The 24,637-nt window shown below is 41.4% G+C and overlaps 2 protein-coding genes across 2 annotated transcripts; one reads left to right on the top strand and one right to left on the bottom strand.

Moving 5' to 3' along the window:
- Nucleotides 1–15,007: 15,007 nt before the first annotated feature.
- LOC109411900 (uncharacterized) lies at nt 15,008–20,290 on the bottom strand. Its single transcript, XM_062847884.1, has 2 exons — nt 19,819–20,290; nt 15,008–19,629 (listed from the first exon to the last, which is right to left on the bottom strand). The coding sequence occupies exons 1-2, from the start codon at nt 20,288–20,290 to the stop codon at nt 15,008–15,010; spliced, it is 5,094 nt and encodes a 1,697-aa protein (XP_062703868.1).
- Nucleotides 20,291–20,673: 383 nt separating this feature from the next.
- On the top strand, nt 20,674–22,384 carry LOC109409374 (phenoloxidase-activating factor 3). Its single transcript, XM_062847883.1, has 4 exons — nt 20,674–20,754; nt 21,391–21,650; nt 21,714–21,913; nt 21,978–22,384. The coding sequence occupies exons 1-4, from the start codon at nt 20,674–20,676 to the stop codon at nt 22,382–22,384; spliced, it is 948 nt and encodes a 315-aa protein (XP_062703867.1).
- Nucleotides 22,385–24,637: the final 2,253 nt, after the last annotated feature.

The following is a 24,637-nucleotide window of genomic DNA, read 5'->3' as shown; positions in this document are numbered from 1 at the left end:
TGGGACCGCGCATAACTTGTGAACGGAACGTCCGGTTTTGATCGTTTTAGTTTTGTTCTGTTAGTTTTCACCCAAGAAGGTTTATGAGGCAAAAAACATGGACAAATTGAGAGTTTTTGGAAATCTATTTTCCATACATTTTGCGACCGGGGACTTGGTCTTGGATAGAAACTTGAAACGTCAAAAAACGTAGTAGGCAAGACAAAGTTTGCCGGGTACAGCTAGTTTTGTATAAAAATTTAAATCATACCGATATAAATCTAGACTGTTGGAAGATAGTATTTACTATGACCAAGAATGTTTACCTACGCGAAGTTGGAAAGGAGACAACTACATTATAAATGTATTTTATAAGGAAACTGCAAGGGATGTTATTACTCAATAAACTTAGGGTAATTCGCCAATTGTTGAACACTACTCAAATGTTGAACAGTTACTGAAAATGTTATTATAAATTTAACTTGAGTAATTTTCCATCAACGTAAACGTATGATGTAGATGCGTATACAATACATGTGTGTCATGATATTGTTCCAATAAAATTTCAAAATTATATATATTTTACTACAAAAATATTGATTGAATTTTAAATTTTAAAATTTTGTGCCGCTGATGACACGAAAACTGCGCAATTCTTAAGATTAATTCCAAGGAATTGCTGTTACGAAATAAGCTTTGCCCGAGCAGAAGGGCATACCTTACAAATACCGTGCAAAGAGCAACCTGTGCTCTAATACCTGAAGTTGATATTGCTATATTATTGTACGCCATGTTATGAGAACACCACAATAATAAATGGAAGTATTTGAGCAAAGTTAGGTATTGATGTGGTATTGTTGATTTAGCTGGGAAAACAACTGAATAACAAGATTTGTTATTACATCATGGAGCTATCGAAAAATGTTCAATTTAATAGCAAAACATGTTATTACCTTGTTATTTCATACCTTCTCGATAACAAATAGAGCACTTGAAATTTATGGTATGCATTCATTATTGAAATAACAATACTTGTTATTTTTCAGGTGTTATTTATACAAAATTATGGTATTCATATTTGTTATTTTGCCTCTTATGTCCACCTTATGAATGGCATATCGAGGTATGATGTTATTTAAGACAAATACCTCGATATGTTATTTTGTTGCTATTCTTTTCTGCTCGGGAAGGATGTCCTTAACAGTTTAACATTGTTTAAAATCACATGTTCATTGTAATTTTATTTGAAAAAAAAAATATTTTTCTTATCACTCTATCATTATGCATCTAGGATCCAATTGTTGAACACTGGCATAACTTACAATGTTGGCATGACTTCCAGATTTTTTTTTCCACTTCACCTCACTTCACTTCATGGGGTTTAAATGACGTTCCAGGGATGTTCCAGGGGTGTTCCAGAGGGCTTCAGGAAGGTTTTAGGGGTTTTCAATGGGTTTCAAGCGCATCCAGAAGGATGCATAATGTTAAGGGGGTCCCAGGAGTATTTCAGGGCGTTCCAGGAGGGTTCAGGAGCGGTCCATGGGTTTTCAAAGGATGTCATTGCAAAGGATTTCGTTCAAAGGGTGTTGAAGGGCGAAGGGGGTTGAATGGGTCCCGTGGGTATTCAGGAGTGTTTCAGGGGCCTAAAAAGGCGTTATTTCTTTCGTTCTTTTTCGATTCTAGTCAAATCTTTTCAGTTATTTTTTTTATATTTAGTTATGTTTAAAATGATTTCAGTCCACTAAAGCTCTCTTCAAATGGGAAGCGATTCTTTGGGAATGTTCATAAATTACATCACGCTTTTGAAGGGGAGGGGAGGGGGTTCAGAAAAGTGTGACGACCCGCATAAGAAATTCAGAGGTTTCATACATTAAGTGAGACAAAGGGGGAGGGGGGATTATTTTTATGACAATTTTTGCGTGACGTTATTAACGAACGCTCCCTCATTTGAATTTGGATATTTTTCAACTAAAGTGGAATTATGCACGGTAAAACAAACGAAGACAAAAATACTAGTACTAACCGTTCAACAATTGGCAAATTACCCTAGGCTCAGTGTACCAGTTATGGCTATAGTACCTCAAATTCGCCATAGTTGATTTTCAACCTTTGAAGATACAAATCTACAAGAAAAAAATCGTGAACAACAGATCACGATCACAAAAGATTATTGCAATCATTCAAACTTCACAATTTGTTCAAATTATGGTAGAAATAAATCATTTTCCTTAACTTTTTGACCTCCTTGCACCCTATTTCGCCATAGTGTACCAGTTATGGCAAATCCCATAAGGAATGCATGTAAATAGTGCGAAGTGGAACCCAAATTAACAAATGTGTTCATAACTGGTACAGGGTTCCTATCATTGGCACACGCCGTAATAAATACTAAAAGTAGTTTTGGGTCCGGTTTTATGTTTTTCCTGTAGAGTATGAAAACTAATCAATCATTTGACTTATTGTTTACATTCGTCGGTCTTCTTCTTATTTTTGTAGAAATAGTTTTTCTTAGGTGGTGCGATAACTGGTACAGGCACCCTAGGGTAAGGGAGGTATTTTGGACCCCTTTAGGAAGTGGATGAACAATTCAGCGAAAAAAGAAAGTTCTCACTTCAAAATATGGATAACTTTAGTAGGCATTACGTAGATCAACATGTTTTCTGTCGGAAAAGGCAAAACAGAACTCAAAATTGTTGTAGTAAATACAAGAAATATCAAAACTCCTGAAGGATCTTGGGCTTCTATTTTGGACCACCTGATTTTATTTTGGACCACCAAGTGCACATATTTTGGCCCACCAAATTAAACTTCAATTGATTGATGAAATGAAAGTTACCTCAGCAAAAATTTCAACATAGTTAAAACTACGTGAAGTTTACATCTTTTCTATTCATTTTTTGAGGCAGGGAACGCTTAAAAATTACGTAACGGTAAACAAAGATAAAATTTTGCTGCAATTGCCAGTTTTTACGCATTGTTGTATGATGTTTCATAAAAAATGTTACGCAAAACGTGTATTTTTTTACATGACGTCAGTCACCATGCATAAATTTCGTAACGCTTCATGGAAGTGAGAAAGTCTAGTGATTTTGCTAAATATAAAGGCGTTCTACACATATTGTAATGAGTGGAAAGGCCATCAAAAATAAAGTAATTTGAATGATACGTAAATTGTCAAACATACATTAGATAACACATTGTCTCAGTCATCTACTGATTGCCGAGAAGGACAACTGGATGACTAAACACCTGAAAATTTCATCTTGTCGAAAAGCTGTCAGGACACAAATCGAATCGAAATTTTTAACTTGGCGAAAAGTTGTTAGAACAAATCGAACCCACAACAATCTCATTGTAAAATAAACGTATAACAGCCCAGATCATGGGAGGTCCCAAGTTGGGGACTCCCAACTTATTCTATTTATCTGTTTTTAGAGTACATTACATTGGCATGAATATTTTCTCCCTTTAGAGGGAACTGGAGAGATGGATCTGACAGGTGGTCCAAAATATGTCCACATCTGATTATGTTGAACATATTTTGGCCATACCTCAAATCACCATTTTAGTAAATATTATCGCTCCACCGAGGTTAAGAACAGTTTATTTTGAGTTCTTACAAGGCCCTAACTACATTTACATGAAATAAATATTTATTTGTAAAATTTAATACCTCTTCGAAGCCGACTACAAATTTGTCATCTTCTTTGTTTTTGGTGCTTTTCCGTGCGTTTCATTGGAAGTGAAAACATTTTCTCTATTTTTGATACTGAACAGCATATTTAATTGACATCCAAAATAAAGGTCATCACATAGTTGAATACTTTTTGTGTTCCAATAAAAATTTACCAAGATTTAGTAGAGATTATGTGATAAATATCATAAAACTTTCTAGGTGGGCCAAAATACCTGCCCGGTCCAAAATACCTCCACTACCCTATATAAAAAATGCTCAAAAGCTCAAATTCAGATATATTATTTGCGGGCTGATAAATTTCTTGTGAGGGAGGCAACATGGATATCGAAGAGATATCATTATTCTAAAAATCAACCTACAAGCCGTACAGTAAGTCGCAATCATATTATTAAGTACAAAAACTCAAATTCCAAGATTAAATCCAATAACACATTCTTGAGAAAATATTATCTTTAAATGTACCAAAGAACAGTACTGACTTTTATCCAAAACCCTCTCCTTTAAAAAAAAATACTGCTCACATGGAAACGAACGACCGGTGCGAAAATGGGTGGGTAACGGAATTAAAAATCGTTAACGACGTGTGTTGTATGGAGCGTACGCGTGGGCTTAGTCTTAAAACAGGATTTGTCCTCATATTGTTTGTAAATGTTTTTGAAAAGAAGAGCAGGTATTATGCCTTTTTGGAGAAGCATGCAGAACTTGACTCCCAGGGGCTTTTGTCTGCTCCAAAATAACTAATTAAAAAAAAGTCAAGCTCATTATTTTTTTGAATAATAACACAGCGTAACAAAAATTAACTTTTGGTCTGTCTCAAGAGCAAACTTATGTGTATCCGAAGGATTTTGGGCCGCTGAATCCGAATCCGGGCTCAGATTTGCTCTAACACATCAGAATTTTGAGCTATACCTCAATTTATAGGGCAAAATATGCGATTTTGGGCTTTTTTGACTGCAAGCCATTAAGCAAGGAAATATTTTTTTAAGCAATCAAAAAATTAATTGGTCAATTAACATCTAAATTAACGACTCATGCAAAATATTTCATTTTACCAAATTGAATTTGATAGTTTTAAGCGATTTATGTTAGGTACGATGGTTCCCATACATGTCACCCTCCAAAAGTTGCATGCAAGTTTACTTACTAACATAAAATGCTTAAATCTATCAAATTTGATAAGGTAAAACGAAATATTTTGCATGAGTCGTTCGAAGACACATATGTTTGCTCTTGAGACAAAAAAATGTTGCGCTGTGTAATCAGTCATAATAAGGACCTATAGACACATCTGTAAAAGCATGAATATTTAGCAGGACTATGCTGAGGGTGACGGCTTCAATTCCCGGTCGGTCCAGGATATGTTTTCATTATAGAAATGTCGTCGACTACCTTGCACATCGAGTATATTCGTGCCTGCTACACGATATACACATGCAAAATGGTCATTGGCAGAGGAAGTTCTCAGTTTAAGGTACACCGGGGCAAGTTGAAACGGGTGGGGTAAGATGAAACAGCGGGTTAACATGGTGTTATCTAATGATAGTAAACAGTTTGAATGCCATAATACATAGTTTGTGATTCAATCAATCTTTTGGCGAAGGATACATTTCTAAATTGTATTGAAATCTATTTCAAAACTTCGCGTTTCATCTTGCCCTGGTATACCTTATAACTAACACTACTGAGAGCTTTGTCCCAGGGGGGACGTGACTCCAAGAAGAAGTAGTAAAAAAACAACCAAGATATTTATCATGAAGTAGTTCAATGTGGAATAGGGTATGTGTGCCATCAGTAATCTCACGCTCCCATATTCATCCTATTCGCAAACAAGCAATTACGGCACCGATTTATTCCGTTCTTTATGTTTTCATGGGTTCTCACTTCTAACAAAAAATACAAAAATTAAAAACAAAACAAACTACGCTTCAATCCTTTGTTTTACGTAGGATGAAGATAAGGGAACCAATACCCTACATCATTATGAACATTAAATTATGAAGTTTTGGAAACAGTTATTGGCATATTTAGAGAAATTAGATTAAAAAATAGCTGCAGGAGGCCTACGACCGTTCTCCATCTTGACTTCCAGGAACCAAACCAAAAAATGTTGACAAATCATTCGCTCGACTATTTCTTTTATTCCATCATAAGACCACTAAAAGTGACTAAAACTTAAGCAAAGTTTACTCTACTCGATGATCGCACAAGTTTTGTGGGCTATACAAATTGTGGAAAAAATGTGAAAAACGAATCGAGTATTATGTATATGTTACAAATGTCAGATGAACAGAAAATGAACTAAATTCATTCCGGCAAAAAAAATAACTTGTTCAAACAATGTTAGCAGTCCTATGATGATTTTATAATTGTAGCGATGGGTTACCTCATGATTTTCACCGGTTCTCAATTTCCTCTGTGCAAACAACTGCAAGTTCAGCAAGATTCACGGAATTTCCTAGTAAATTTTTGTCCACCCCCCGAGGTGTGTCATCTAACAGGGATTACACATAAGAAATCCGACATTAATCAATACACACACTGCACACACCTCCGAAGTGTTCAGACATCTGTTTTACCCGTAAGCGACTGAATGGAAGACCGCTTTGTTGAAGACCGCAACAATTATAAAAAACCAGTTCCGCAATATTTCAGATTGCCAGTTGAAGTTAAATCTGTGCGCAGTAAAGATCGAACTGGTCGATCGCGTCGGACGCGTGTGGCGCTTCATTCTCAAAGCAAGCGAGTCGTTCTAGTGATAAACCGATCTTTGAGAATCTGTGCCGGGATGGACCTGCGTTTGATTTCGGTGGTGATCGGTAGTGTTCTGCTGGCGTTCCCAACAGTGCTGGTTCTAGGGCAACTAAGAAGCTGCACCAACCGGGAACGGTGTATCGCAATTAGCGATTGTCCTGAGTTTGCCAAATACGTCGGAACACCATATGCGACCTGGCCGGAAAGTGTGCTCAGCAATGCGAAACAGATGTATTGCGGATCAGAACAACGTGGCTGGACGAAGGTGGGTTGAAGAATTTCAACGTGTGCGTCTTAAAGTTCAAGTGCTAGTCAGCTCCTGCGTGATAATAATTGGTTTGTGGGGTAGCAATCAATGGATTGCATGTGAAAATGATTCATAGAGTGTTAGTTATAATTAATAAACATTTATAGAGCAGTGATGGAATTAATATATGCGTAGGCATGATGCGTAGATCTTTCTCAGTCGCTACTTCGTGATTAATGGAAACAATCGAAATTGCACAATAAATGAACATTTGAGTTGAGTATTTACGGAACTGAATGCATTGGAACATGCTGGGACCTGGAATCTACGGCATTTCTGAAGTATTGAAGATCAGGTTCGTAATAAATTGATCGTTGCCAAAGACAGTTTGATAACTTTGCCTCATTTGTCATTTTCTTCAAACGCATTGTGTTTCTGAGACAAAAAATAGTAAACGATTGCTACTACCCAGTAAAACTAATTCTGACACAGAATTGGTAGGTGCATTTTCTGAAGCAATCTTTGATCAGAGACAAACAGACGTAACACTCTGATATTTTGCATCGTACACCGATTTAACGGTCTATTTGAAAATTTGATAGTTGGCCAACTGACCACCCGTGGCGCTCGCATCGTTTTTGCTCGAGTTTGACGTTTGCCCACTACCGCCACCTAGTTGATGGTCGGCCAAACTCAGTCCTTTTAGCATTGGGCGAACATGTTTCCGTGACTATGATTTGATTCGAAAAATGTTCGAAGTGTTACGTCTGTTTGTCTGTGCTTTGTTCTTGTCATTGAATAAATGTAGTTAATCCCAAGTAACATTTTAAGTTTTGATCGGTTCTATAAGAGATCTTCATGACCAATTTTATAAAACCGATTTATACATCAAAACTTTTTGATAACCTCTTTAAGAGCATCTTCCGGCAAAGTAGATCACTCTTGGAGAGGTTTTGCAAACCGCATTAAGAGTATCAATAACACCGTTTTAAACCCTAGTTGATTTTTTTTCCATTCAGGCTTTATGAATATCCTCAAGTATACATAAAAAACATTTCATCAATGGTTTTCATAAATGTAGTCATAAAACTGTGAGTTTTAATTATTGCTGTAATAAAACCCTGGAAAAATCAAACAAAACTAATCAGCAATGGAATTGTTACTTTGGATTTGCACTAGCTGCAACAAATTTTAGACGCTTGTGTCACTTTTAAATCTCAATACTTTCGATTATGTGGTTTTTGTCCAGAAAATGTGATATTTGAAAATTACACGCACCATTAGCTTTCTGCTAATATTTAGATCTTACATGAGCAACATAATATGATGAAGATATTTCAGGAGTAAATTTTAGATATTACATTCAGTATTTTTACCTCTTATATCAATCAAACCAATGTCAATGTTTATCGCCATATCAAAATACCCCAAAATTGAGTTTTTTTTGTCTCTATTCGGGAAACCCTACAAAACATCTCTGAACAGCAATCAAAATGCGATGGAAAGATCAGGGTCGACCTCTTGGGGATTAATTCCGCCGAATTCTCGACTGCGTTATCATACAGTGAATGAGCCGCATTCTGAATGAATCATTGCACAAGCCCACAAAAATGACAAAGGAAGATTAAACAGAAAAAAATTGCATTCGGTTTGAAGTATCATCAAGAGGAAGAGTGTATCTTAGCAATGATTTGGCAGGGATACCCCTATGACCCTCCCCCCTTTTCTGCGGGGCGGATCTATGTGTGGCATGATCTATAATATTACCATATGATCATAATTTCGACTGGAAAACAGCATGTTATTGTCGTTGTTAGTGACAGATGTAATTTCGGACCTGATTAGGTCAAGCGGTCATCCGGTGACTCCGGAACGGGTTCTGGTGACCTTGGAATCTCCAGTAGAAATGGCCATTTTTCGATTTTAAATGAATCCCATCATGCGACACCTCAAATTCCGCAAAATGTCGCGCGTAATCCAGTAAAACAAAGAAAAATGATTTTGATCGATTCTGGTCACCCGGTGACCTTGGAACAGGTTCTGGGGACCTTGGAATCTCCGGTAGAAATGGCCTTTTTTTTTCTAAAAGAATCCCATCATGCGACACCTCAAATTTCGCAAAATGCCGCGCGTAATCCAGTAAAGCAAAGAAAAATAATTTCGATCGATTATGGTCACCCGGTGACCTCGGCACAGGTTCTGGGGACCTTGGAATCTCCTATAGAAATGACACTTATTCGATTCTAAAAGAATCCCATCTGGATGAATTTCTGGAGGAATTGATGAGGCATTTCTGAAGATGATCGTGGATGAATCCATGGAGGAATTCCTGAAGAAAGTCCTGAAAAAAATCCTGGAGGAATGCCTAGAGGAATTTTTCGAGAAATTCCAAGAGAATTTCCTGGAACAGTTCCGGAAAACTTTAAGGGTTTTCAGGAGTAATCCGTAGACGAAATCTTGGAGGAATTTTGGTGAAAATTCCTATAGGATTTTCTGAAGAATTATCTAGAGGATTTCTCGGATGTATTTCCAGAAGAATTCCTGCAGGATTTTTAGGAAGAATTTTTGGAGGAATTCCTTGAACAATTTCTGGAGGAATTACTGGAGAAATTTCTGGAGGCATTCTTTGAGGAGTTTCTGGAGGTTTGAGGTTTCCTTGAGAAACTTCTTGAGGAATTTCTGAAGGAATTCCTGGAAGAATTTATGTAGGATTTTTTGAGGAATTTCTGGAAAAATTCATGGATGAATCAACGGAAGAATTCCTGAAGAAATTCCTGGAGATATTCCTAGAGGAACCCATGAAGGAATCCCTGTTGAAATTCCTCGAGGAATTCCTGGAAGTGCTCCGGGAGAAATTCCTTTGAGATTTTTGGAGGAATCCACGGAGGAATTGCTGGAGGAATCTCTAGAGGATATTTTGGAGGCATTCATGCAGAAATTCCTATAGGATTTTCTGGTGGAATCCTTGAGCAATCCTTGGAGGAATTCCTGGAGATATTTTTGGAGGAATTCCTGAAGCAACATTTGGAGGAATTCCTGGAGGAAATTCTGTTTCTTTGATAAATTTCTGGAAAAATGTCTGGAGGAGCTTCTGGAAGAATTTTGAAGGAATTCCTGGAGGAAAATCATGAGGACGTTTTGAGTAATTATTGGAGACATTCGTGGGTGAATCCTGGGAGGAAATCCTCAAGAAATTCCTGGAGAAATTCCTGGAAAAATCCTAAAGGAATCCCTTGAGGAAACCCTGTTGGAGGAATACCTAGAGGAATCCCTAGAGGAAATCTGAGAGGAATTCTGGCAAAATTTCCTAGAGGATTTTCTGGAGAAATACCTAGAAGGATCCCTGGAGAAATTGCTGGAGGAATTCTTGTAGGAATTCTTGGAGGAATTACGGGAGGAGCTACGGGAGGAACTACTTGAGGAATTCCTTGAGGAATTTCAGGATAAATATTTGAGGCTTCCTGGAGGAATCCTTGGAAGAATTTCTGGAGAAACTCCTGGAGGAATCTCTGAAGGAAGTCCTAAAGGAATTTGTGGAGGAATTTCCGAAGAAATTCATTGATGAATCCCTGGAGGAATTGCTGGAGAAATTCCAGAAAAAATCCCTGGACAAATTTCTTGAGGAATTTCTGTAAGAATTCCAGGAGACGCACCTTCAGGATTTTCTGGATGAATCCGATGGATGGATCAGGAGCAATTTCTGGAGGAATTCCTGAAGGTAACTCTGGGGGAATTCCTAAAGGAATTTCTTATGAAATCCTTCCAGGAATTCCTTCAGGAATTCCTCGGGGAATTTCTCCAGGAATACCTCCAGTAATTCCTCCAAAACCTCCTTCAAGAATTTATCAAGAAATTCCTTCATAAACTCCTCCACAAGTTCCTTCAGAAATTCCTGCAGAAATACCACCAGAAATACCCCCAACAAAACAAAGAAAAATTCAGGTAAAAGAAGGTATTTCTCCAGAAAATCCTCTAGAAACTTCTGCCAGAATTCCTCCCAGATTTTTTCTAGGGATTCCTCCAGAAATTACTCCACGCATTCCTCCAGAAAACACTTTGAATATAGAATCTCCGATAGAAATCGCCATTTTGCGATTCCAAATAAATCCCAGCATGCCTGAAATACCTGGAAAAATCCCTGGAGAAATTCCCGGATGAAACCCTGTAGAAATTCTTGGAGGAATTACGGGAGGAACTACGGGAGGAACTCCTTGAGGAATTTCTGGATTAACATTTGAGGCTTCTTGATGGAGTTCTTGGAGGAAACTCCAAAAAATGAATACCTGGAGAAATTTGTGGATGAATCCCTGGAAAAATTTCTCGAGGAATTCCTGGCAGAGTTTCGGGAGAAGCTCTTTCAGGATTTTCTGTAGGAATCCTTGGAAGAGTGGAAATCTTGGAGGAATTCTGGCAGTAATTTCTAGAAAATTTTCTGGATGAATCCCTGGAGGAATTCCTGGAGGTAATTCTGGAGGAATTTATCAAGGAATTTCTCCTGTAACCCTTCTAGAACTTCCTTGAATTCCTCGGGGAATTCCCCCATGAATACCTCCAGTAACTCCTCCAAAACCTCCTTCAGGATTTTTTTCAAGGAATTTCTCCATAAACTACTCCAAAAGTTTCTTCAGAAATTCATGCAGAAATACAACCAGGAGCTCCATGGATTCCTCCAGAAAATTTTCTAAAAAAAATCGTCCAGTAATTCCTTCGGGACCCTCCATAAACTCCTCCAAAAGTTTCTTCAGAAACTCCTCCAGAAATTTCTTCAGGAATTCCTTCAGGTATTCCTCCAAAAAATCCTCTTCAAATTTCTGCCAGAAAGCCTCTGAAATAATTTTTGGAGGGGTTTATGGAGGATCCCGAAGAAATTATTCAACGATCTTTTGTAGAAAACTTTCTGGAGGAATCCCTGGAACCAAAACATTTTTCTTTGTTTTATTGGAGGTATTTCTGGTGGTATTTCTGCAGGAATTTCTGAAGGAACTTTTGGAGGAGTTTATGAAGGAATTTCTTGATAAATTCCTGAAGGAGGATTTGAAGGAATTACTGGTGGTATTCCTGGAGAAATTCCTCGAGGAATTCCTGAAGGAATTCCTGGAAGGATTTCAGGAGAAATTCCTTCAGGAATTCCCCCAGAGTTACCTCCAGGAATTCCTCCAGAATTTGCTCCAGGAATTTCCTGAGGGATTCATCCAGAAACTTCTGAAGGTGCATCTCCTGGAACTCTTACAGAAATTCCTCGAGAAATTTATCCAGGTATTCTTTCAGGAAATTCTCCAGGAATTCCTACAGGGATTCATCAGTGAATTTCTTCGGAAATTCCTCCAGGACTTCCTTCAAAGATTACTCGAGGAGTTTCTTCAGAAATTTTTCCAAGGATTCCTCCTGGAAGCCTCAAATATTTATCATGAAATTCCTCAATAAATTTCTTCAGGAATTCCCCAAGTAGTTCCTCCCGTAGCTCCTCCCGTAATTCCTCCAAGAATTCTTACAACGATTTCTCCAGGGATTCTTCTAGGTATTTCTCTAGAAAATCCTCTAGGAAATTCTGCCAGAATTCCTCCCAGATTTTCTCTAGGGATTCCTCCAGGAATTCCTCCAACAGGGTTTCCTCAATGGATTCCTCCAGGATTTTTTCCAGGAATTTCTTGAGGATTTCCTCCTAGGATTCACCCACGAAAGTCTCCTAAAATTACTCAAAACGTCCTCCTGATTTTCCTCCAGGAATTTCTTCAAAATTCTTCCAGAAGTTCCTCCAGACATTTTTCCAGAAATTCATCAAAGAATCAGAATTTCCTCCATAAATTCCTCCAAATGTTGCTCCAGGAATTCCTTCAGAAATATCTCCAGGAATTCCTCCAAGGATTGCTCAAGGATTCCACCAGAAAATCCTATAGGAATTTCTGCTTGATTGCCTCCATAATATCCTCTAGGGATTCCTCCACGGATTCCTCCAAAAGTCCTAAAGGATTTTCTCCCGGAATTCTTCAAGGAATTCCTCGAGGAATTCCAACTGCGATTCCTTCATGGACTCCTCTAGGAATATCTCCAATAATTTCTTCAGGAATTCTTCCGTTGATTCATCCATGATTTTTTTTCAGAAATTCCTCAAAAAATCCTACACAAATTCTTCCAGGAATTCCTTCAGAAATTCCTCAAGAAGTTCCTCAAGGAAACCTCAAACCTCCAGAAACTCCTCAAAGAATGCCTCCAGAAATTTCTCCAGTAATTCCTCCAGAAATTGTTCAAGGAATTCCTCCAAAAAATCCTCCTTAAAAATCCTTCAGGAATTCTTCTAGAAATACTTCCGGGAATTCCTCCAGATAATACTCCACAAAATCCTATAGGACTTTTCACCAAAATTCCTCAAAGATTTCGTCTACGGATTACTCCTGAAAAACCTAAAAAAGTTTCCCGGAACTCTTCCAGGAAATTCTCTTGGAATTTCTCGAGAAATTCCTCTAGGCATTCCTCCAGAATATTTTTTTCAGGAATTTCTTCAGGAATTCCTCCATGGATTCATCCACAAACATCTTCAGAAATGCCTCATCAATTCCTCCTGGAATTTATCCAGATGGGATTCTTTTAGACGACGATTCCAAGGATAGGAGATTCCAAGGTCCCCAGAACCTGTGCCGAGGTCGCCGGGTGACCATAATCCAAGCCATAATCGGTCAAAATTATTTTTCTTTGCTTTACTGGATTACGCGCGGCATTTTGCGGAATTTGAGGTGTCGCATGATGAGATTCATTTAAAAAACGAAAAATGGCCATTTCTACCGGAGATTCCAAGGTCACCAGAACCTGTTCCGGAGTCACCGGATGACCGCTTGACCTAATCAAGTCCGAAATTACATGTCTGTCACTAACAACGACAATAACATGCTGTTTTCCAGTCGAAATTATGATCATATGGTAATATTATAGATCATGCCACACATAGATCCGCCCCGCAGAAAAGGGGGGAGGGTCATAGGGGAATATTGCGACATTTGCACCCATTTAGACTCGACCCGAATTCATTATCATCACAGCCGAAATTCGCACACGACTTCGCAGTCACTATCGTACACAAGTTCGCTTGAGTTCATGACAGAGAGTCGGTGCACAACAGGTAAACAAAATAAATTTGATTAGCGTGAAATTTCGCCGGGAAATATGACGGGTTCTCAATACCACTTATCTCTTCATATTGTTTTTCCTGCGAAACCATAAGATTGTTTCAAAACTACGCGACCCTTTCTTCGTGATATCTGCTGTCATTAAAAAAAAAACTTTGACTTTTTCGAGAAGTTGGGTTTTTTTATTGATTTGAAAATCTAATTAGTAACAAACAGTAGCTGAATAGAAGCTGCAAAAGATAACGTTTGACAGAAGCTGCGAAGGAAATAAGATTGAAAGAAATTTAAAACAGCTTTAAAATAAATTACAACTGCGACGTGATTTCAAATTGAACAATTTGACAGACAGATAGCCATCCACGAAATGCGCGACTAAATTCAGACAAATCCGCGAAAATCGCGACCAAATTCGAAGGATCCGCGAAATCCACGTCTTGGCACATAAATAAAACCGCGACAAATCCGCGAAAATCGCGATTTTTGTGAAATCCGTGACTGTTGTAACAGCCCTGTAAGTGCGGCTGCGAGCTCTTCTGCGTCGATGATCTCGTCCAGGTTTTTACACTACACCGTTAGGGCTCTCACTTGCTATTTTACCTCCTGAGCTTACGCCATGTAGGAGGTGTTTTTCCTGGCCGCCTCCTTCTTCAGCACTAGCATCATCTCTCCAGTTCTGATGCGTCGGAAGCTTTTTACATCCGCGCCCAGCGGTGAGAGACGATATTCGCCTCGAATGGCCCTCAGCACCCCAGCATAAGTATCCGCCTCAGTTTTGAAGGCCAGGGCGTCGCTCCGTTCATGCTTTCTAACCATAATCCAACCGACTTGACGTTTCGCAATTGAAGCCTGGTGTTCACTCTTCGACTAGCTGCACACGCGGCGCGAACTGTGGCCACGGAAAACGGGGAACCTCGGACACTCGGACGGCTATAAAATACACGGGCTTAGTGATACGACCGTATCGTGCGGTGGTCAAAAGCCAATTAACTGTTTATTTGATGGTTGTCGCCTAGCTACCCTAATCGTCTTCGGGTTCGGGTGATATCGGTAATTGGATACAATACATAGATACATGGAGAGACAAGGACAACTATTGCACAAATTGAGAGACTCTACACAACACTATTTCTACCTAGCTTAACATGTATTTGGGTTGTACAATTATTACACTCAACATGCTGCCCCCATTGAAATTGGAAAATTTCAATCTCATCATTCGCTGTCGTTCTCGTCTTCGTGGAAGTCGTCGTCAGGCTGCACAACGTTGTCGTCCACCGGCAGTAGACACAGCTTCGCAATAGGTCTTCGGACAAGTTTGCCGCCAGATCGTACATCGGCCACTCGTACCAGTCCGTCCAGTCCAGGGAACACTTGTTCGATCCTCCCCAGTTTCCAGTTCATCGGTGGCTGGTTGTCTTCTCGGATGATCACCAACTGTCCAGGCTTCACAGGGAACGGTTTGTGCCATTTGTTGCGGTTCTGCAGTGTCGTAATGTAATCATTCGACCATCGAGCCCAGAAATGTTGCACCATTTGGGACTGTCGTTGCCATCGGGAAAGCGTAGTCTCTTTGCGGTCCGTTAGGTCGGGTTCAGCAATGTCGGTCAACGGACGTCCCACCAGGAAGTGACCGGGAGTTAGCGGGCTGATGTCACTGGGATCTTCAGATAGTGCGGTAATTGGCCGAGAATTCAGCAGGGCTTCTATGCGGGCGAGGACGGTGGTGTATTCCTCGAAGTTCATGTTGGCGGTTCCAGTGATGCGCTTCAAGTGGTATTTGGCAGAGCGTACGCCGGCCTCCCACAAACTTCCAAAGTGTGGGGCGGAAGGTGGGATCAGGTGCCATTCGATTGCTGATTTGGCACAAAAGTCGTCCAGCTTGGATTTTAGTTGCTGTGACCGGAACATGTCGTACATTTCCCTCAGCTTGTTCTTGCTACCGACGAAATTAAGGCCATTATCGGAAAACAGTTTAGCGCATTTACCTCTTCGGGAGACGAAACGGTGTAGGGCCGCAATGAAGGCGTCTGCGGTCAAATCTCCTACCAGCTCCAGGTGTATAGCTCGAGTAGCGAAGCATACAAACACCGCTACATATGCCTTGTAGGTGACGGTTGATCGCTTGTTATGTTGTCGGATGTAGATTGGCCCGCAAAAGTCGACTCCAGTGTTGAAGAAGGGGTACACTCCCTCCAAACGAGATTTCGGTAGGTCTCCCATTTGTTGCTGCATGGAGATCGGTTTCGCTCTGAAGCACGTGATGCACTTTCGGATGACTTGTCGGACAGTGCTTCGCCCATGAAGAACCCAAAATCGTCGTCGCAGTGTTGTTAGCAGCATTTGCTGAGGAGCGTGGAGCATTTCGACGTGGTACGCTCTGATCAAGGCCAGTGTGAACGGGTGACCAGACGGTAGGACCATGGGATGCTTCTGCGCTGCGGGAATGGCAGCATGGCGGATTCTTCCACCACCTCGCAAAACGCTGAACCGGGACTTCTCTACGAACACAGAATAGGTGATAAATTTGCTTTTATGGTGAATTACCTTTCCAGAGCGTAGGCGTTGGATGTCGTCTGGGAAGGCTTCTCTCTGCGCAATGCTGGCCAGGGCCACTGTTGCTTGATGAAGTTCTGGAACGGTCAGCTCTCCGTATCGATGATCCTTCTGGTGTCCCTTACGAACGTGGTCGATGAATCGTAGCACCCAGGCCATTTTTCGTTGCATTTTCCGGAACTCACTTTCGATCTCGAAAAACCGGAACTGTACAGGAGGGTCTGTGACTGTGAGGCAAATTGTGGTGTTTTTCGTTTCCGGGAGCTGCTCTGCGGGTGTGTTTTGTGGTTGGTTCGGCCAAAAGGTGTCGGTTTCTCGCAGGAACGGTGGTCCAGTCCACCATTGTTCGCAGTCTTTGATTTCGCTCGGTAATAGACCTCGGGATAGGACATCAGCAGGGTTGTCGAGGGTATTGACGTACCTCCATTCCATGTCGTGCGTCAGGTTTTGGATGTCTATGACGCGATTGCAGACGAAGGTTTTCAGTCTGCTTGGGTCGGTCCTAATCCAAGCTAAAGCGGTCGTGGAGTCGGACCAGAGAGTGATTCTGGAAAAGGTAATGCTCAAGTTTTGCGTTATGTTTGAAATCAATCGTGCAAGTACAAGCGCACCGCAAAGTTCGAGACGTGCGGTAGTCAGTTTTGCGTTTTTGAGGGGTGCGATTCGAGACTTAGAAGTTAGCAATAGTACCGAACAATCGTTATTCGAATCGACCGATCGAATGTAGGCGCATGCACCGTAGCCCAGGTCGGATGCATCGCAAAAGCCGTGCAATTCTATGCTGTTTGGTGAATTGTAGGGGAGTACACAGCGTGGAATCGAGATTTCGCCCATTTGAACGATTTGGTTGCGGAAACATTCCCAAGATTCGGTCTCTTCGGTGCTCAAAGCTTCGTCCCAGTCCACTTCGAGGTGCCACAGTTTCTGCAGCTTCACTTTCGCAGCAAAGATCAGCGGACCCAGCAGGCCTAGTGGGTCGTACAGTTTCGCAATGTCCGAATACACAGTTCGCTTCGTTGGTTGGTCGGTATGGAACTGAATCTCGTGTACTTTGGTGAAGAACACATCGTTGCGGGGCTGCCAGGTTAACCCTAATGTTCGTGTGGTCTTTTCGTCCTCGAAAAATGCGATTTGCTCGGCGTCGGAATTCGGAACGGATTGCAACAATGCAGGGTGATTGGAGGCCCACTTGTGTAGCACAAAGCCTCCGGATGACATCATTTCGACGAACTCGGATTGCATCGCCATCGCTTCTTCCACTGTATTCGCCCCACTCAAAAGGTCGTCCATGTAATAGTCTTCGGTTCCCGCCTTCGATGCCAAGGGGAAACGCTCGCTCTCGTCTTCGCACAGCTGCTTTAGTACACGTGTCGCAAGGAAAGGTGCACATGCCGTGCCGTAAGTGACTGTAGCCAACTGGTACACCTCCAAAGGAACATCCTGTTGCGAACGCCAAAAAATCTGTTGCCATTTGCGATCTTGCGGCCTTATGACGATCTGCCGGAACATTTGGGTGATGTCCGCAGTGAACGCAATTTTCGGGATTCGGAATCGCAGGACTGTATCTGTTAGCTTTCGCTGGACCACGGGACCGACGAAAAGGTGATCGTTCAGTGACGTTCCCGTCGTTGTCGTCGCCGACGCATCAAAAACGACTATTGTCTTAGTAGTGGTGCTCGCTGGATTGAACACCGCATGATGGGGCATGAAGTACGCTCCCTCGACCATCTGGTTTGTCTTGACCATATGCCCTTGATCGTGATAGACTGCCATGAATGCTCGGTACTGCTCGTAGATGTTCGGGTTGTGTATCAATCGTCGCTCAACTTGTACAAATCTGCGCAGTGCCATCGTCTCGCTCTCGCCCAATTGATCGATGCTGTTCTTGAGTGGCAGTCCAACTTCGTATCGCCCATCTGGTAGTCTCCGACATGTCTCTTGGAAACTTCGTTCAGCAGCTAGTTCATCTTCGGTCAACTTTCGAGGCTCGGGAATGGCTTCCGTTTCCCAGAACCTGCTCATCTGTTCGCTCAACGCTTCGTTCGTCACGATTCCGCACATGTTCGAGGAAGATTGCTCTGCTCCCTGCTCGCTAACTGCACCACCAACTACCCATCCAAAAATGGTCTCTTTACACCAGAACGTGTGATCATCTGTCAACGAAAACGATTGACCTGTGAATAGCTCATTGAACACTTGGATTCCTAGCAGCATATCGATTCGCCGCGATCGATTGAACGAAGGGTCTGCCAGTGCTACATCTGCTGGAATCTGATCGGAATCTATTTGGAACGACTTCATTGGCAGGTCGGTTGTGACCCTTTTCATGACCAAAAATTCCAAATTGAACGAGGCCTTGGTCAAGGTGGAGCGAATCGTTGCTCTGACCTTGTCTTTGATCAATTGAGGTGAGCCAGTGACACCAAGAATGTTGACATTCGCATTCGTTTTCGGTAGCTTCAATACATTGACAAGTCGTGCTGCGATCAAATTATGCATCGAACCACAATCGAGTAAAATTCGACACTCAATTGAGTTCCCATGAGCATCTTCTACAAGTCCGACAGCTGTGTAGAGTACGTATTGGTGTGATCGTGTAGTCGACGGAGAGACAGGACTGATCGCCGAGTTGATCGACGAGGGGGTAGGAGCAGTTGAAGATCGTTGTATGGGGTGCGAATCTGGTGGTTGGCGAACATCTCTTACAGAAGACGACGAGTTCGAATCGGATTCATGCAACAACGTGTGGTGTCGACGACCACATTTACGACACGAGCTACCCTTGCATTCGTGTACGTAGTGCTTATTGCTGAAGCAGTTCAAGCAAATACCTAGGCTCTTGATCTTGGCAAAGCGATCGTTTGGAGCTAGGTTCAGAAATTGGTCGCACCGATTCAAAAAGTGTGTACCTTTGCAAACGAAACAGGTGACGTTACCGAAGCTGGGTTTTTGGGTGTATGCATTTTCGGGAAAGGTTCTCACCACATGAGACCCAGAGCGTTCTGGTCGTAGACGCGAGGACTGATTTGACGAAGTATCTTTTCCATCTTGTTCGATGTTCTCCAGACAGCGGCAGCGAGATTGTAGGAAGTCCAACAACTTATCCCAGGATGGCAGGGCGTTGTCGGTCAATTGCAGCTCAAAATCCTTCCGAGTGCGAGCATCAAGGCGAGTGCAGACCAAGTGGATCAGAAACTGCTCCGAAAGAAGTTCGAGTTTTAATTCGAGGTTGGCTAAGGCTCGAATGTTACGCGTGACGTCATTTAGCAAATTTCGCAAGGCTGAACCAGATTCGCGGAGAATGGGTTTCACATGGAACAATTGGGCAATATGCTTGTCGACTAGGATCCTTTTGTTCTCAAATTCCGAACAAAGAGCCTTCCAAAGGGACGCGAAGGAATCCTCGGAAGACTGAACATGGCGCGCGGCACCATCTTGTATGGCGGCTTTGAGCTAGAACAACTTCTCACTTTCCGAAAGACCTTCACGACGCTTCACAAGGGCATTGAACTGGTTCTTGAAACTTATCCAATCTTCGAGTTGACCATTGAACCGGGGAAGGGGAATGTCTGGCAATTTGGGATGGGAACCTTGGCTAGTTGCACTAGAAACTTGGGCAGACACTGGCTTCGGGGGATCTATATCACGGAGTATGCTACGGATAAGATGGCGGATTTCGTCGAGCGTGTCTTCTATCCCCTCACTAGTCATTTGCCAATCTTCGACTTCATCTTCCTTGAGCAACCCGTACAACTTCACTTCTGTCTCATGGAAATAGGAACGCATTTCATTTACTGACTGTAGCTTGTCTTCGAGAAGAGACTTATCTTGCTTCTCGGAATCAAAAGAACGCACATAAATGAGCAATTTTTCCGCACGGGACTTAATGCTGTCCATCATGCGAGAATAGGAGGACAAGAGAATTTTCTTCTCGGCGGCCATTGTTGGCTAGGCTTCACTCCCGGAAACAACGCACCCACTTGCACCATCTTATGATTTCTAACGCTTACCAATTCCAATTAGGACCGACCTGAAAAGCATGAAGGGCATACATGCATCAGCGATCAAACCACGCGGCGATCCAGCTGGTATTCTTCAATGGCGCACAACACCGCAGGCTTTAGACCTTCACAGCACGATTCCCCACTCTCTGTACGCTTTCTTTTTGTCCGCAGACCACTCTTTCTCCACAATCATGCAATTTCTTCTCATGCACACGTTCAATTTCTTCTTCAGTGTCCAATTTCAATTGGTAATTGTTCGCATTCAATAGTTCACGTTCACAAAGCGCACACAATGTCCAGCGTCCATTTCACAATCACACAATGCCCATGCACACCCGACCGAGTTCCACGTTTTCTGTGGTCACTTCACCGAATCTTCGATCGTCCAGCACCGATCCACGGGTCACATCCGGGACAAATCCGGCTCGAAGGACAACTTTTATATGTTCACTCTTCGACTAGCTGCACACGCGGCGCGAACTGTGGCCACGGAAAACGGGGAACCTCGGACACTCGGACGGCTATAAAATACACGGGCTTAGTGAAACGACCGTATCGTGCGATGGTCAAAAGCCAATTAACTGTTTATTTGATGGTTGTCGCCTAGCTACCCTAATCGTCTTCGGGTTCGGGTGATATCGGTAATTGGATACAATACATAGATACATGGAGAGACAATGACAACTATTGCACAAATTGAGAGACTCTACACAACACTATTTCTACCTAGCTTAACATGTATTTGGGTTGTACAATTATTACACCCAACACCTGGATTTATGCATTGAGCACGAGTTTTTTTTTCTTTGTTGGCTGAGATTTATAGCATAGAAATTTTCAAGATTCAAGATGGTGGCCGATGCTAATTATGCACTACTCAGACTTAATCATTTGTAGATTAAATTCTACAAAAGGAAAACATCCGTAGTACGGAAACCGAAAATACGAATATTTGAGCACGAACGCACTTTACCGTACTTAATCAACTTATTCAAAATCAATCGACCTAATTCCATCAAACCGTATTTGTTTTTCTAGACTCACAAAGTGTGCTGCAGAACGAGCGTACAGGTCGTGGACCAGTTTGCACCACTGGCCAAGAAGGGACGCGACTTGTTGAACATGACTGAATGTGGCAAACAATCCAAAACACGGATCGCCCACGGTAAAGTAGCCGAAGTGTTCGAATTTCCATGGATGGCTCTGCTTCAAGGCTTCGACGGGAGCTTCCACTGTGGAGGCAGTCTGATTGCGGAACGATACGTCCTCACGGCAGCTCACTGCAATAAAATTCGAGTGTGAGTAAATATGATGACTTGGATTTGGTTTACACGTATTGATCTTCCTATTTGATCCCACAGCTATTCGGTGCGTTTGGGTGAAACGGACATTTCGCAAAAGGAAGACTGCATCCGGTATCCAGACGGAGATGAAGAATGTTCTGCGCCACCCCAGGACATCCCAGTGGAGAAGTTTTTGAAAAATAGGCTGCACAGTGCAAGCCAAAAGAAGAACGACATCGCCCTGGTGAGGCTGCAGTGGGCTGCGCAGCTCAGTGACAGTAAGTTTGCTTATTTGAGAAAAACATTTATCCAGAGTCTGATGGTCTGGCGTAACTGTTTCAGGTGTGCGTCCCATTTGTCTGCCACTGCCGGAAGTATCGAGAAAAACTCTGCCAAAGAAAATGACTGTTTCTGGATGGGGCTATACCGAGGTCTCCAAAATGACATCGAACCAATTACGATACGCTAACATACCGATTCAAAGCCTAACCCGGTGCAACCAAACCCTCAGACGTCTGAAAACGGACTGGTCGGTAGATCAAAGCCAAATTTGTGCCGGTGTCGACGATGACAAGGCCGACAACTGTCATGGAGATAGCGGCGGACCTCTTCAGTACTTTGGTAAAACCGGATTCGTGATACACGGGATTGTGTCTTACGGTGTATCGACCTGCGGCACGGAAGCTGAACCTGGCATCTACACCAAGGTTTCGCATTACATGGACTGGATCATCGACAATTTAATATAGAAAATTGCACAGTCTAGCTTAGCTTATTCTCAATAAAGAAAATGAATTTGCCGTTTCTTGCAAGCAATCATCGATGATATGGTTATAATTACAGAAAAAATAGTAATACATATTAAGTATTCAAATACGTAAATCTATCTTCACTAAGAGCGTTCCGGATACCACGAAAGTTTTGCTTCTTTCATCACCCTAGGCCTCGAAGCTTAGGAGATCCAAATCTTAATTTTCAGTTCAACATGGCTTGACTTGAAGTCAAGTGTATGGATACATGTAGATGTGGATACGAAGCTTTCTCTTCAATCAGAAGAAACTTAACATACATCTAAGGGGCTGTCCATTTATTACTTAAGGGGATTTTCGCGATTTTTCGACACCCCCACCCCCCCTTGTAAGATTTTTTGTATGAGAACCTAAATATTTTTGTATGGCGCGTAAGATTTCTCAAACCCCCCCTCCCCATGTAAACCCTTACGTAATTAATGGATAGCCCCTAAAATATAGGATTGTGTTGACATGTTTGAATTTTTTAAGGTATTTTTTGTCATTCTAATGAATTTATGTGAATGAAGTACTCTTGTTCGATCACATTTCTTGAGGAGAGCTTGTACATTGATCTCTGATGGATATTCAAAATCCTTATTGTAGGATCGAAGACATTATATATTTTATAATGTTTCGTTCAAAAATGACAGCTTATCAGGAACACAGCTCCAGTTGTACGGTGTAATGCAAATGTCAGCAGAAAGGATCTCTAGTCCCCGACCCAGTAGAAACTGTCAGAAGCTTGCTGCAGCTTAAGCATGTTCTTGTTGTTCCATTCCAGTTCTCCATTTACTTTATCGTAAATAGTTTTGAGTAGATCCTCTATTCCTTGCAGTATTGTATGATGCTTTCACAACAAAACGCGCCACCAACTTCCAGAGGGGAGCCCAAATCATCGCGACGAATCCGGTATTGATCAATCCAAATGCCTCTCCTCTACTCGTGCTTGTGTTGGAGAAATCGGAGAAACGGTGATACTTTCACCCGCGACGGATTACTTCCCGAATAAAAAATACAGTAGAAAAACCGAACGTTATATTGTAACAGTACTATTTAGAACCATATTTTTACAATAGACACCACTGTAAAAATAAAAATACAAAAACAATAAGATGTAATGTAGGACACCATACCGTGAATTGTAAATAAGATTTTTACAATATATTATACAGGTTGTTAAGTATCGTAACAATATAAAAAAATATTTTTCTCCATATATATTTTTTTGCAAAACCATACATTTTATTGTAAATGAATTGTTCAAAATACTGATACGTGGGTTTAAATATACCGTACATTGTATGGTACATGAATGGTTTCAAACAATAAAATGTACCGTAAATAAATTGTTTTTAATTGTAATTTCACTACTGGTTATACATTTAATCAAATGGTTTTGGAATGGTTCTCTTTTGTTATGTTGAATTGTTTTACATTACATAAACCATATATTGTTATATTATCTTGCCATTTTCCTCCTGTTAATGGCATCTTAGGCTTATTAGATTTATTAGAATGCGCTTTGGGAATTCTCCAGAGCGTTTTGGATATCCCTTCATATATAGGATCGCCCAAGTCTAAGTCTGAGTAGTCTCTGATTGCATTAACAGTTGAAGCTTAGGCTCCCATGCCCCACCAGCCAGATAACCGGGATTTGCAAACTTAGCATTATTTGTGGCAACACTTTGAGCGGCATGATGGAACTATGCGCGCTAAGTGTTATTAGACCACTAATGTAGTTGCATGAAGTGGGTGACGAGGTACATAAGTATCATTACAGCGTGCTTAACCGTTATTGCAATATTGAGGCACCAGTTTGACTAAAGTTTGAAATACATTACAACTCATGAGATAACTGTCAAGTTCGATTCAAATATAAATTAGGTTAAAAAGCGAACCCGCAGACGAACCTATATTAAAAGTCATTTCAGTGTTCAGTCCAGTCCATATGTTAAAGATGGCTCTACGTCAAAGATAAAGTTTGTCAACCGCATTTGATTCGATTGTGGTCGAAGGCAAGTTCACATGAGAGAAGAGGAGAAAACTCCCCTAAATGCAAATACAGAAAGAATAGTGTTGAACCAGCCTCCTGTCACGCGGCCATGTTTTTGAGGTCAGCATCAAAATCCAGGATCGGTTATTAACTGTGGCTGCATCATGTCAATAACAATTCTAAATTTTATGGAAACTTTATTCCCGTGACGAAGATGA

The sequence above is a fragment of the Aedes albopictus genome, chromosome 2 (genome assembly GCF_035046485.1).
Source record: "Aedes albopictus strain Foshan chromosome 2, AalbF5, whole genome shotgun sequence".
Taxonomy (NCBI): Eukaryota; Metazoa; Arthropoda; class Insecta; order Diptera; family Culicidae; genus Aedes; species Aedes albopictus.
Note: the sequence above shows the minus strand (reverse complement) of the source record. Positions and strands in the feature narration are given on the sequence as shown.